Source organism: Nomascus leucogenys, chromosome 22a (genome assembly GCF_006542625.1).
Source record: "Nomascus leucogenys isolate Asia chromosome 22a, Asia_NLE_v1, whole genome shotgun sequence".
Classification (NCBI taxonomy): domain Eukaryota; kingdom Metazoa; phylum Chordata; class Mammalia; order Primates; family Hylobatidae; genus Nomascus; species Nomascus leucogenys.
Genome location: NC_044402.1, coordinates 40,788,247 through 40,802,622, shown reverse-complemented (window position 1 = coordinate 40,802,622; position 14,376 = coordinate 40,788,247). Strand labels below are relative to the sequence as shown.

Below are 14,376 nucleotides of genomic sequence, written 5' to 3'. Positions count from 1 at the left end.
GGAGTGGTGACCTTGTCAGCAATGGTCTCATGGAAAAGGGAAGCTTTATTTACACCATCAAGGGCCCATGGATGACCCACAGTCTGTGTGACTGCTGTGTGATTGGTCTTCAGACATTAGCTTTAATAGGAATCATAGGAGAAGGGACATGGTGGCTACTGCAAGGGGTTTTTTGTTTAGGGAGAACGCACTGTGGAACTCAAACTCCGGGTATGCACTCAACTTCGGCAAAGGCACCTCGCTGTTGGTCACACCCCGTGAGTTCTTGTGGTTTACTCATTGTTCTTTCTGGAAAGAAATCCAGTGGGACCTGTTGAAACACAGCTGAATTTAATGGCTTTGCTTAGCATGCAGTTGTTAACTATGTCTGATGTGTGAGCCAGATATGAATACATGTTTCCCTGGAGGCTGGATTTGGTTATCAGGTCTCGGGGCAGTTTGATAAATTGTACTAATACTGCAATCACTGTTTTTCAAAGGTCCACAAAGCACGGTGTGGCTTTGGGAAAGGCAGAGATAAGAAGCAAAGCTTTGTGATAGAGACAGAAACAAGCCCATGAAAAGGGAAGCTACCAAAGCAATGGCATAGCCAAGGAAGTTTGTCCTCAACAGATAAGTGGCAAGGACCCTGTTGAGTTGATGCTTGTGTTGTCTGGTAGAATTAAAAAATAAGGTGAGTGGGCTGGGCGCGGTGGCTCATGCCTGTAATTCTAGCACTTCAGGAGGCTGAGCCGGGTGGATAGCTTGAGGTCAAGAGTTCAAGACCAGCCTGACCAACATGATGAAACCCCGTCTCTACTAAAAATACAAAAATTATCCGGGCATGGTGGCGGGAACCTGTAATTCCAGCTACTTGGAGCTAAGGCAAGAGAATCGCTTGAACCCGGGAGACAGAGCTTGCAGTGAGCCTAGATCGTGCCACTGCATTCCAGCCTGGGTGATAGAGCGAGACTCTGTCTCAGAAACAAAAAGAAAGAAAAACAGAAAAATAAGGCGAGTGGACTGAGGACTCAAGTGAAGGGAGGGCAGCAGGAGTTCCAAGCTTGGCATGGCTTTCTTCCTCTAGGAGAATAGCAGAACAATGTAACTTTCTCTAGAGAGAGAACAGAGCCCTTGATTTATTACGACGATGCTTCTGTTTGGATAGCCTCCTTCCTCACTGTGGGGACAAAGCAGGTCCCCACATGGACTTCACCCCCTTAACTAGGCTGGCCGAGCCAACCCTATGGGAGAGGCAGAGAATCCCAGGACTGTGGAGGGCCTCCCCACATCCACTGGATTATCTGTAATAAAACAGAATATTTATCCGAGTTGTGAAGCTGTGAGGGAGAGGGTAATCGTGATAGATTATAAAAAGCAATATTGAAAATTTTACAAACTGTCTCCACACTTGCAGAATTCAGTGTGTTTTTTGTTGTTATTGGGGTTTTATCTGTTAGAATTATAGAAACAGGGTGCTTTCCTGCAGGCACCCTATTTGCAAAAATGTCTGCCATCTCACATTTCAGTAGTATTTCATCAACAGTCCTCTGCACACGAACCAACTGTGACAATAAGGTAATGGGGCTGATTTGTTAACAAATTGAGTTTATACATTTCAATGAGTGGCCCAGTCAAAGCACTCAGCTTGAAGCATCCAACACTGTCCATTGCTTGCCCCTTTCCTGAAACCACCCTCAAAGGCCAAAACACTTTATTTTTGTAGCATCCATGATGGCTTTATCTTTTAAAGGTGGATTTTACTTTTATTGATAAGCAAAATCCTTTCAGAACCAAGGCTATTAAATAGAGGAGAGAATCAACTAGTTACTGATACTGTTTTGGATCCAAAAATAGATGCAACTATAAAATAATGTCATGGGTTTGTTTATGTGGCTCATCAACTGGCTCTCAGGGGGAATCCTAGATGGAATATTTCAGAGAGTTCAACAGTCATTTAGATGTTTAAGTCCTCGTAGTTCACTAAATCAGACTCTTTAATTAATAAACATGCATAAAGATAGCATGAGATTGAAGAACTTTTGCAAACTCGGACCCAATAGAAGCAGTGAAGACTTTCTGTATGAATTAAGATATAATCCCAAATAAATTACTTTTAGAAAAATATGAGGTCAAGGCCTTTCAATGGTGAAAGTGCATGTAATGCCCTATTTATTCATGGAGAGTAAAGCTGCTTCCATAAATGGTAACATTATGTTGGTTTATGTAGAGACACATAACACTGTGACTACCTCAGAAACCTACAAATACATCTTTGGAACAGGCACCAGGCTGAAGGTTTTAGCAAGTGAGTATTACAGACAAGACAGGCTTTATTTTAAAGGTTGTTGGTGTTCATGTTTGAGGGACAAGGGAAGGTAGGACAAGGGAAGTACCCGTGTAGACTGTGCAAGCTAAAGTCACTGCTATCTGAAGCGGCAATTCTGGGTCCCTCTACTCTGGACAGGAGGGGTGAAGGAGAGCTCTGGGGCTTACCATGGTGGACTTACTGCCGATTTCATAAGAATTGTATCCATCATTAGAAAAATGTTTATGACTTGAAGGCCTCACGAAACTCCTGTAAACACAACAGGAGTTCCGTGTTCTTTATTCTCTTCTTTTAAAACTATATTCTCACTTTACATTTTTCACCCATTTTTCTGCCTCTTTTTATGCCTCTCTCCTCTGTGCAACTCAGTGCTTCATCTGGGCATTCATATTTTGAGAAATCATCTCAAGGGGAAATCATGTCCAGATCCTAGCGTGTCACTCAAAGCTCTCTGAAATCTGGGCCTTTTCTGTTCTCCAAATTTATTTCCAGCGATTCCCTTTCATGAATGCTCTGCTCCAGGAAAACTAGGCATCTGCCTCCCTTGAGTATTTACACATGCCCACACCTGTACCCTGTGTCCATACGTCAGACATCCTGGACCTACCACCTAAAACAGGCTTGCACAGGTGACAAAATTTGGTCTCACCGTCTCTCAGCCTTGAGACCCAGCACAGGCATCACCAGATTTCGTTTCATAGGAAGAGTGAAAAATCATATCATTTTTTAATTAAGCAGGCCAAGGTAAGAGATCCATCAGACAAAGAAGCAAAGGAGGAAGGAAAGAGATGGCTTCTGTAATGGGTTTGGAAAGGAGAGCTCTGTCCCTGAAATAACACTAATATAATCCAAGTAGATTTACAGGCTGCATGTTTCTTGGTTTCCCTTTGGAGTGCTCCATTCCTAACACCAGTTGTTAAGCCCCTGGTCCTCAATGTGACCGGGGGTGAGGAAGTGGGAGGAGATCATGCTGGCCACTCAGTGGTGGTGCCCATGGAGTTTCGGGCTCAGACTTTCTATGAGGTGCCTCAAAATTGAGAGCAGCTCAAAAGGATCGTGCAGGAAAAATGGGAGAAGTCACTTTCTCAAAAGAGGATTATTTCTGATTAGTCCTTGAGCTGTGTTATGTCTTGGGGAAGGGACAGTAAGAGTAGAAAAGTCTCTCCTAGGACAAGGATAGGAAGTGGTGAAAAGTCCTTTTCCTGGTGACTAGCAAAGCAGGGGATGAAAAGATCTGGAGTTGGAGTCCAGGGTGGATTCCAGGGAAGACAATTGCATAGGACTGTCTCGAGTTCTGTGGATTGAAAATGTTGGGCATCCCTTCAGATGTTCTTGAGCTGACCTCGGTCAGAGGTGCCTGGCTCTAGCACCCAGAAGGTGTGATCAGCACGCCAACACCTCCTGCCAGGTGGGCCATGACAGCTTCCCTCAGTCCCTCCCACTGTGACAACAGTCTCTCTGGTCGCTTTTGCTTTGGTGCTATGGACATAAACTGTTCCTACTTTGTCCAAGTGAGGTATACGATTTTCAGAACCCTGGAGAATTATTATCTTAAACACCAGTGGATATGCTAGGATTTTGGCATTCAGTATTCTGGGCTTGTGCAGGAAAACTCTTTCTTTAGAACATGTAGAAAGACTATCCTTTATTTATCCAGTGTGGAAATAGTCCTGAAATCCAAACTGATACTGGGATCCTGTGCCAGGTTATTACTGTGACAATTACTTAATATTCTCTGTGCTCACGATATCACTCCTTCCAGAAGATCTTTAGGGAAAACTTAGTTCAGTTTCTAGGAGGTTTTTGCTCAGCTGAAGATTACTGTGTGAATAATAATGCAGGCAACGTGCTCACCTTTGGAGGGGGAACAAGGTTAATGGTCAAACCCCGTGAGTATCTCTGCTGAATCCATAACGAATGCTCTAATTTCAAAAGGAAGCCATAGCACTGAGCTCTGTTTTCTGTTTTATCTACTTAATTTTATTTTTATATTAATTCTAATGGTTACCTGTTATCGATACATGGCATATGTATATATGAAAATGGACATACATGTAGCTGTCTGGCGTGGGAACAAATGTGCTGGAGAAAAACAGATTTCTTGTCCATTTTGTCTTAACCATTTGGGTCAGAAAGTCTGACTGAGTAGAACACGGGCTGGGTGAGCACTGCAGTGGGGGAATCCTTCTCCAGCAGCTTTGTCAGGATTATGCTCCTTGCTGGCCTGGTCAGAAGGCAGCTTTGTCAGGAGGTGGAGGGATGAACTAGTTAACCTCAGAAGAGCCTTTCCACCCAGACCATGCTGTGAAGAGACCGCCATAATAAACAGTCTTTTCCGCTGCCTCTTTGGCCAGGGTCCCAGCTGGAGGAGCACGCCGGCCAGATTTGGGGATTGAAAGGGATTTCCTGATACACATTGGCCTGGTCGGTTTTGGTAAAGCTTTCTATGACTGTGTAATGCTGGCAACAACCGTAAGCTGATTTGGGGATTGGGAACAAGCCTGGCAGTAAATCCAAGTGAGTCTTCATGTTAACTCTGTCAAACCTGTCTGTGCAGTTTGAAATATCTCAGAAATTGCCTCCTTCTTTTTTAGCCCCGATGTTTAAGATATCTAGTTATGGCTAGTGTTTTCTTCCTGTCCACCAAAGCTGAACTCTTGCCTACCCCTCAATCAAAATAACTAGATAGAGGGATCCAGATGAGCAGAGTAGGAAGGCCATTGGAGTGGTCAGCTGTTTTCTTAGAGAGCAAACACATTCGTGCATTCCAAAAAGGCCTGTCTTGGAGCACTGAATATTACAGAAGGTGAGAGTGTGCAGCACATTTCATGGCTGCTTTAGTCTGCACTGTGCCAACCTCACCGTGGGCCATTGGTAAATACTGTTACTTTCCGGCCAAAGACGGGTCAAGTGCTGGGAACTCTCGGGACTCACAGTCATGCTAGTGACCATGCTAGAGCACATCTCCCCACTGTGGATTATCCAGAATGACTCAAACTTGCCATATAACTCCTGCATCTCTCAGTTCTCTTTGGCTTAGAGCCTTATTGTGGATTTGTTAGAGGTAACAGGAAAGGAACTGATTTCATCCTAATTCTGGCCTCTTCTGAGAAGTTATTCTCTGCAAGAGTCTTCAGGAGCATCTTATAGACCACCTACACTGTTCGGAATTTTGTTCCGCACACCAAATTGTGTTCCCAGCAGTGTTTGCTGTGGCTTTGGCTGGGGCCAGGTCCTGAGTCAGTTCTGGAGCTCCAGGCTTGGCAAAGCTGGATAAGGGCAAGGGGAGTTGTACAGCAGAACCAAAGGGCTTCAGGAAAGACATCTTTGATATAGACATTAATAAATTTCTAAATGGGCTTCTATATGCTAACCTGATAAGACTCTCTGGGGAGAAGGTCATCCTTTACTTTGCAGCTCTAAATATAAGACACATGCAGAAAAAAAAGAATGGGAAATGTCTGTTACAGTGCCAAAATGAAGATAATGGGTATAAATATTGGATTTGTTTTAATATTAAGTTTATGAAATGTAAGTCTTTCAGAAGAACTATCTCAGGATATATTTATTAGGTCAATTAACTATTTTATCAATGTGACTGGTACACACACTTCAAAGGAGAACCCGAAATGGCAGGCAGGGGAGGGTGGCTAATGAAAGGTATGGCATAGTGGTTAAGAATATGAATTTTGGAATCAAACTGTTCAGGCAAATCCTAACTCTGCAGGTTACTTAATCTATTTATGCCTCATTTTTCTCATCTGTAAAATGGGGATGGTAATAGCACCTAGCTCACTGAGATGTTATGAGATTTAAAGAGCTAATACCTATAATGGACTTTGCATAGTGGCAGGCTGATAGAAAGTTTTCAGTTAATATGTTTTTATTGCTACTATGTCAGGTTGCTGGAGGGAAGGAAGAAAAATGGAAATGATCCCCATTTATAGTTTTTGTAAAGTACAGCATTAGAGTGTGGCTCTAGCAACACAGGCAAACTAATCTTTGGGCAAGGGACAACTTTACAAGTAAAACCAGGTAGGTCTGGATGTTTCCAAGTGAAGTTCAGTTATCCACTCTGTTCATTTTTTGTTTAATCTTCTCTGTCTCAACTTCTAACCAAAGACTCTTACTCTTAGGTTATATTTTCCTTTTATAAAAGTAAGTAGAATGTGTGTAGAGTCTGGTTAATATGGTCTTTTCTAACTCACTTGGTTTCAGCTAGTGGCAAAAAGAGGGGTGTATTGGATCTGGAATTCCTAGGTTAAGGCTGAGAGAATGTCAGTTTGGTTGACTTGGAAGAAATAAAAACATCAAATGTGGGTGGTTCACACAAAAGAAGGTGATTTTTCATAATAATATACTAAAGTAGAATCCACCCTTGTGACGACCAGAATTATTCAAGTACTGTCTTCCAAGGAGAAAATGGGTAGCCTGGAAATGATATGTTTTTGTTTGGGGGAAAAAAATGGGGAGAGAGAGGGAAAGGGGACTATTAGTTGTCCGGATTGTTAGGAAACATGGAAGACAGCACTTCTTGTTGGAAGGTTTGGCAAAGATTATCACCAAGCAGAAGTCCAAATGTGTGTAACATACCCCCGGCAAACGTTATAGAAGGAAGCTGGGGCCGGGCGCGGTGGCTCACGCCTGTAATCCCAGCACTTTGGGAGGCCAAGGCGGGCAGATCACGAGGTCAGGAGTTCGAGACCATCCTGGCTAACACGGTGAAACCCCGTCTCTACTAAAAAAAAATACAAAAAATTAGCCAGGCGTGGTGGCGGGCGCCTGTAGTCCCAACTACTACGGAGGCTGAGGCAGAAGAATGGCGTGAACCTGGGAGGCGGAGTTTGCGCCACTGCCGAGATCGCGCCACTGCACTCCAGCCTGGGCAACAGAGTGAGACTCCGTCTCAAAAAAAAAAAAAAAGAAGAAGAAGAAGGAAGCTGGGAGCAGTGGCTCTCGCCTGTAATCTCAGCATTTTGGAAGGCTGAGGCAGGAGGACCACTTGAGGCCAGGCGTTCAAGACCACCCTAGGCAACACAGTGAGACCCCCATCTCTACAAAAATAAATAAATAATATTTTTTTTAAAAAATAGCCAGGCATGGTGGCATGCAACTGTCATCCTAGCTACTGAAGAGGTTGAGGCAGGAGGATCACTTGTTCCCAGGAGGTCAAGGCTACAGTGAGCCAAGATCACACCAGTGCACTCCAGCCTGGACAACAAAGTAAGATCTTGTCTCTAAAAATATAAATTTAAAAATATAAAATAAATATGTTAAATAAGGAGGAAGGAGAGGAAGAAAATTTAGCTTAGTAGGAAAGTGTTTTTGTACTGGGCAGAAACACTGTGTCAAACTGGGGCAAACAACCTCTTCTTTGGGACTGGAGCAAGACTCACCATTATTCCCTGTAAGTCCTTACCACTTGACAAAACAGTTCTTAATCTGTAATGACGAGTTCTCACATCCCAGACACCTAATGAATTTCTAAATGAGCTTCCCATGTGTTAACCCGATAAAACTCTCTAGGGAGAAGGTCACCCTTACCTTTGTGGCTCTAAATGTAAGACATGTTGTAAGAAAAAATGGGAACTGTTCATTGCAGTGCCAAAATGAAGACAGTGATTACAAATATTGGGCAAGTTTTAATGTTAGATTTATAAAATATAAGCCCTTCTGAAGAACTATCTCAGGGTACATTTATTAGTTTGTGTCTATACAGCCCAGTTGTCCAGTTACTTTGATTAATGTTGGTAGCTGATCCAGATATTTAGGGACTTCCTTGAGAAACTTCTTTGTGCTCAAAATTGCATGAATTGAATGTCACATTACCTAAATAATTGCCAAATCTGTTTTACTTTGTGCTGTATAGACTCAGCCTAATAAAAACGGATGCTGTTGTGCTTTTTCCCAGTCTGTCTCCTCTCCACACAGAAAGTTTTCCTTCTACTAAACAGCATCTCTTCACACGAAGAAAAGATACCCAGCAAGCCATCTGACTTATTGCTGCTGCTATTTTGCATTTATATGACTCCTTTCCTTAGAAGAGATTGAGACACTTTATACGACTTATTAGCTAAACAGATTGACAGCCTAATTAGGAGGAGAGAAACAGATTCTGAGTATCTTTTTGTGGCTGCTGTTCCTACCCCCTCGTGTAGAACATTTGGTCAGATGGCTCTCTGAGACAGAAATAAGACAGGGACGTAGTCTCTGTTTGTGGTGTGGGGCGTCTCAGCTGCACCTAAGAGGTTGTCACAGGAGGTAGAACAGTACTAAATAGGTCAGGGCAACTGACACAGCCAGGAAAATTTCTTTCCCCTAGAACTTGTGTGTGCTCACCAAGCAAAGCGTGACTAATTTTGATATCCTTTGTTAGTGTGTGTCTACCCTTCTTGCCTTTGTTTTCAGACCCTTCCTCTCTAGATCCTAGTCCTTCCATCTCCAACTCCTGTATGTAAATCCCTGCTCTCTCCTTTGAATTCCTGACTGCTATGCCCACGCCCAGCACCGGCACCCCCACGCACACTGCTGCCTGCCTCTGTAACCATCAGCTGTATTTCTGAGGAGTTTCCTAGCTCCTTGAGTGATCCTCAAATGGCTCAGGGCCCTGAGGGAATCTTTGCTGAGGGTTAACCCCAGCAGAGCCGCTGCAGAGGTGGAGGTGGCCACCAAGGGACACAGACTGCCTGCATGAAGGCTGGAGCTAGGCCCAGGATGAGGAAAAGCCTCAGGAAGGAAGGGCTGACACGAAATAAGGAACATCATGGCGTTCATGATACGTGTGTCTGAATCCTCTCTCATGCCTGGGAAGCTTTAGCTTCCACCTTGGGACACAAAACATGTGGTTACGAAGAGATGACAAGGTTTTTGTAAAAGAATAAGCCATTGTGGATAGGCTTTGGGAATGTGCTGCATTTTGGGTCCGGCACTCAAGTGATTGTTTCACCACGTAAGTATATCTTTTCTCATTTCTGTGGGCTGTTATGTCCTTAAATCATATAGAACAGTTCTTCACACACACACACACACACACACACACACACACACACATACACCTATTTTCCAGTCACTGATGAGAAACAGTCTCTGGGTCTACCTACACAGCCAGTTTGACCATTAAGATGGTCAAATTCATTTTTTAAAATAATTTTAATTGGTTCCATTTAATGCTGCCAGCAGCCAAGGGCATTAGCATGTCGTGGGAACCTAATCTATGTTCACTCACTGCTGTGGGAGGACAGGCATTTCTTATTCTCCCCGGGCAGTCAGACTTCAGAATCCAGCTGACCTTTTCCATGCCTGTCTCTTCCGGCAGATTAAGTGGTTATTTCCACTAACTTTCTTGTGGAAAAACACACAAGACAGATATATTCTCCTTCAGTTTTTACTAAGAAAGCTTTGTGGTTATTATTTTGACAATAAACTTCAGCTGGCATAGTCCCTGCTATTCATGTTAATAATATCTTGACTTGAACCATCATATTTTCCCCACATTATTCACAATGCATTTCAGTGCTGTAACCCGCTGCACCGTCCCCAGCCCTTTTATCTTCACAACGTTCTCTAATAAGGTAAACAGGGTCATACATCATAAAACATATATCACCGACAGAAAAGCTCACACACAGACAAGTTAAATAATTTAATTCAAACCAAAAAAAAATCATAACTGGGATTAGAGCTTGAGATTCCCTATTTTCTTACAGTGAACTGTCTTGAGCTGTCACTTAATGCATTGAAAACATAATAAGCACAGGCCATAGGCATTTTCAGAACATGAAACTTGACTGAAACAAAATCTGACTCTTTGATTGCTTTGGTGTTTTAAATGTATCCCCAAATCTTCTTTGCTATTGATAGTCATTTGGTGCCAGTGACAGGGAAGAGCAGAGGGGCTTAGGAGGTTTTTGTAGATCTCAATATCACTGTGTCTTATAACGCCAACAAGCTCATCTTTGGGACTGGGACTAGATTACAAGTCTTTCCAAGTAAGTACTAGAAACCAAGGAGCCATTTTGAAAAGGTATTTTCTTTTTCTTTTTCTTTTTTTTTTTTTTTTGAAATGAAGTTTTGCTGTTTGTTGCCCAGGCTGGAGTGCAGTGGCATGATCTCGGCTCACTGCAACCTCCACCTCCTGGTTTCAAGCGATTCTCCTGTCTCAGCCTCCCGAGTAGCTGGGATTACAGGCACCTGCCACCATGCCTGGCTAATTTTTGTATTTTTAGTAGAGACAGGGTTTCACCATGTTGGCCAGGCTGGTCTTGAACTCCTGACCTCAAGTGATCTGCCCGCCTCGGCCTGCCAAAAATTACAGGCGTGAGCCACTGCACCCGGCCTAAAAAGGTGTTTTCTATAAACAGGCACGTTCTCACAGCACTGCAGGCCACCCTTCCTAACTCTGAGCTCTGTAGGGGCCTTTAGCACCTATAGCTGCAGAACCCTCTATAAACCAATTAATCTATATGTGAACAATTTAACCTATATGTGAACACCATGGTGCTGACTAAAATCTTATCAGCAGTGAAAAGAAGGCACTAGAGCGTCAGATGCATTATGACTCTAAACAAATGATCTGTTTCCCTCTTTTGCATTTTTATTTAAAATATCAGGGAAAGTGAAGCAAGTTCAACTTCTCCAATTTGAAAACTGTTTCTGAATTATGCTTCCCTTGTATGCAGAGAGACCTAGATTGACTTTGGATGTTTAGTCATTCGATTTCATCATCTGTGTCTGGAATCTATAATAGGCAAGGGAATCAAATGTAATTAAATGAGCAAATAATCTCCAGTAGCCAATATTCCTACGTTGTTTCATTGTTTCATGTGCTTTGCTCTAGACTTTTTATCTGGGCTTTATCTCTAATAGGATCCCCGGAAGGACAGTGAAGGTTTTTGTTAAGGTTTTTGTGTCTGTGTGGATAGCAACTATCAGTTAATCTGGGGCGCTGGGACCAAGCTAATTATAAAGCCAGGTAAGTCTCAGAAATGTGACTGTAAGGGAGATGAGACACTAGTTGAATAATGCACAAAGTGTAGCATGCAGATCATATTTTTAAGAACAAGTCAGCCTGCTGGAGACAATGCACTCAACCCAAATGGGGTCTCCACTCCCAGTGAGAAGCATGTCAGCCACTAACTCTTTTGCTTGGGCTAGTAGCTTTCGGAATGAATAATGCTTAGTAGCCCTCTAAGAGAGCAGAGCCGGGTTGTTAGGGAATATCTAATTCCCTCTGATATGGTTAAAACTCTTTCCCAAGGACAGAACCAGCCTCATTCCATTGGAAGAGCAAATTCAGAGAAAAAGGAAAGGGTCACAGCCAAAGATGGTGAAATTTTCAAAGGTGAAAAATAGGAAGTCTGCAGCTCTCCTGACATCCTTGCCTCAGGCTGCTGTCCCACATGGAGAGCAGATGCCTGCAAAGCTCTCGGTCACTTGCTGGAGTCACTCAGGGTTCTGGGCCTTGGGATGTAACTTAAATGACAGTATCAGGGCATGTCAGGGGAATATGAAGGCTGCAGCGATGCCTGCAAGTCAGCTTTTGCTGCACTGGGACGGAGACGTTCTAAGCCTGGAAAGACACAAAGCTGTCCTCACCCCATCCTGCCATGCCCCTCCTTGAGGGTTAGTGTAAGGCTCTGAAGGACTGTGTGAATTATGGCGGTGCGGCAAACAAGCTCATCTTTGGAACTGGCACTCTGCTTGCTGTCCAGCCAAGTACGTAAGTAGTGGCCTGTGTCAGGTGGATTCTGTGTCCATGGCAAGTGGGAAGCGACAGCCACCCTTTGGTGGAAAGGAGGGCCGAAGGTTGACTTTGTTCACTGCTGTCATCGCTTATCTGCCATGATATAGCAGGCTGTCAAAATTCCCATTCTCCTGGATGGCACACCACAGTCAGGGAAGGGGAAACATGCTAATTTTATGATAAACCCCAGGGGAGAAAAAGACTACTGTGGGAAAATTTAGTTGAGAAAATCAAATTGTTCTCAACTAAATGCTGCAGGCATTTAATGAGAATCATAATAAACTAAATGAGATTAGTTTTGAACACTTCCTGTTGAAATATAAGAATCAACAAGTTACAGTCATGTTGGGGACTTCTTCTGTCTCCAAGCTTAAATTTCTATTACATAAGCCTTACTTTTAACCAAGAAAGTTGGTGACGTGGTATCCCTGTCTGGGATGCTCACCCCTCTCTCTTTTCTCCAGATATTCCATGTATACTAAAGCTCAGCCAATGCTCAGCTTTGTGATAAAGGAGCTGTTGTGTGTCTTTATCTCTGCCTTTAGGATACAATCTTTTTTATAATAGAAAATGTTCACTTCTCCCATTTATTTCGTGCCTAGACTCTCTACCTCTTCCTGGCTGAAACAGCATATGGGTCCATGGTGGAACTTCTTTGGGAAAAAAAAAAAATAGAACTGTTTGACTTTTGCCACTCTTCCCTCATGAAATGTTTTTTAGGCTATCAAATAAGCATTATTACACATTGAGAAGGCTTTGAAATAACTTGATCACTGAGTCTGGAGGTGAGCTGGGATGGCTCTGTAGCTGGAAAATATCCCTGTGGGTGTAGGAATGTACCGTCCCTTCAAACTTGTGTGTCTAGGGCTGAGCTCACACATATGACAGCAAGAGTTGTTAACAAATTAGATTCAGCTTTGGCAGTTTTATGCCTAGAAATGCAAAAGAATTTTAAAAGCTCATAAGTTTGGCATTTTTAAAGGAGAAATTGTTTGCTTTATGTTGCAGAACCAATTTTTCTTCCTATCATAAAAGGCCAGAAACACAGGGAAAGCAAAAAAAAAAAAAAAAAAAAAAAAAAAAAAAAAAAAAAAACCAAGGAGAGTCTAACTGCCCCCTCACCACAGTGCTATGTGTTTGGTGGGGTTTTACTAGTGGTTTCAGTAAAGGCAGGAAGTGCTGTGGGAATAACAATGCCGGAGTCATCTTTGGAGGTGGAACTCAGCTGGTGGTGAAGCCCAGTAAGTGGCCATGTTTTATTGATATTTGACCAAACAAATAAATCCTGTGAAGTTAGTGGAGATTTAATTTAATATGTAAACAAATGTACTTCCTGAAAAATGACTTTTGCAAATACATGAAACATTCGTGATTATTGAGACTACAGCAATAATGATAAATGCAAAATGAGACCACCCCAAATCACCTTTAACATGGTGGCTTAGCCCTCTTTCTTCTAGAGAGATATGGGGCCATGAGCTATTTACAAGCCGCGGTATCTCTTAAGCTATATTCTGCAATGATTTGTGTGTTTACTCTGATTTTAGCCACAGAACTTGTTTTCCATTCTATTAAAAATGAGAATCTATCTCATTTTAAATGCTACTAATATTTATAAGGTACCTTCTTTGTCTCTTGTGCCTGCATATATATTCATTTCAAAAAGATCTAATAAGAAACCCAAACATTGTCGCATTTTGACAAATGTCCACGTCTAGTCCCGTAATGTCAAATTTCACTAAAAACACAGCCTGACTATGCAAATGCAGTGGAAGAAAAAAACAATTCAGAAATGGATTGACAATCCCAGGTGGCTTTATAAACACCTAAAGGGAAATTCAGAGTGAAATAAAATGGCAGGTATGATAACACGATTTTTGTTTAATGATCAATTCCTCCATGGGGAATAAAACTTTTTAAACCTACCTCCTTGAAAAGGAGGGAAATAGGCATTCAGGAGCCTGGCATTCCCGGGTGTGCTCCTGGGGTGTCTGTGTCTCCACATTGCCATTTTGGAGACAACAGGACCCATCCAAATGTCCAACCAAAAAAATAATATTAAGAGGCTGGTGTCACCACATTGACTGTCTGTTATTAAAACCTACAACAGGTTATAATTAAGATTATGGAATGACTCACCCAAGGAGCTTTAAAATAGGGTAGCCTAGTTTTAAATGGTTCAGCCTTGGGAAATGCTGGAAGACAAGGAAATGAGATAGATGACTCCATAGGTTTGTTTTACATCTAGTGAACATATCCATCCCATGTTAATTTTTTTTAACGACTATGATAAAGAGCATCTTTGAGGTCAGGTAGACCCCAAAGG

General features: G+C 42.5%; 4 gene segments (V, D, J or C); all 4 read left to right on the top strand.

Moving 5' to 3' along the window:
* LOC101179644 overlaps window positions 1–6,343 on the top strand; it is a 632,337-nt gene extending 625,994 nt beyond the window's left edge. The window contains 1 exon segment of the V gene segment in view: window positions 6,278–6,343. Within this exon segment, the coding sequence occupies window positions 6,278–6,290 (13 nt within the window).
* LOC101176513 overlaps window positions 1–14,376 on the top strand; it is a 651,183-nt gene that overhangs the window by 597,106 nt on the left and 39,701 nt on the right.
* LOC101179412 overlaps window positions 1–14,376 on the top strand; it is a 494,982-nt gene that overhangs the window by 472,258 nt on the left and 8,348 nt on the right.
* The window catches only part of LOC115832515, a 335,749-nt gene that overhangs the window by 317,179 nt on the left and 4,194 nt on the right, over window positions 1–14,376 (top strand).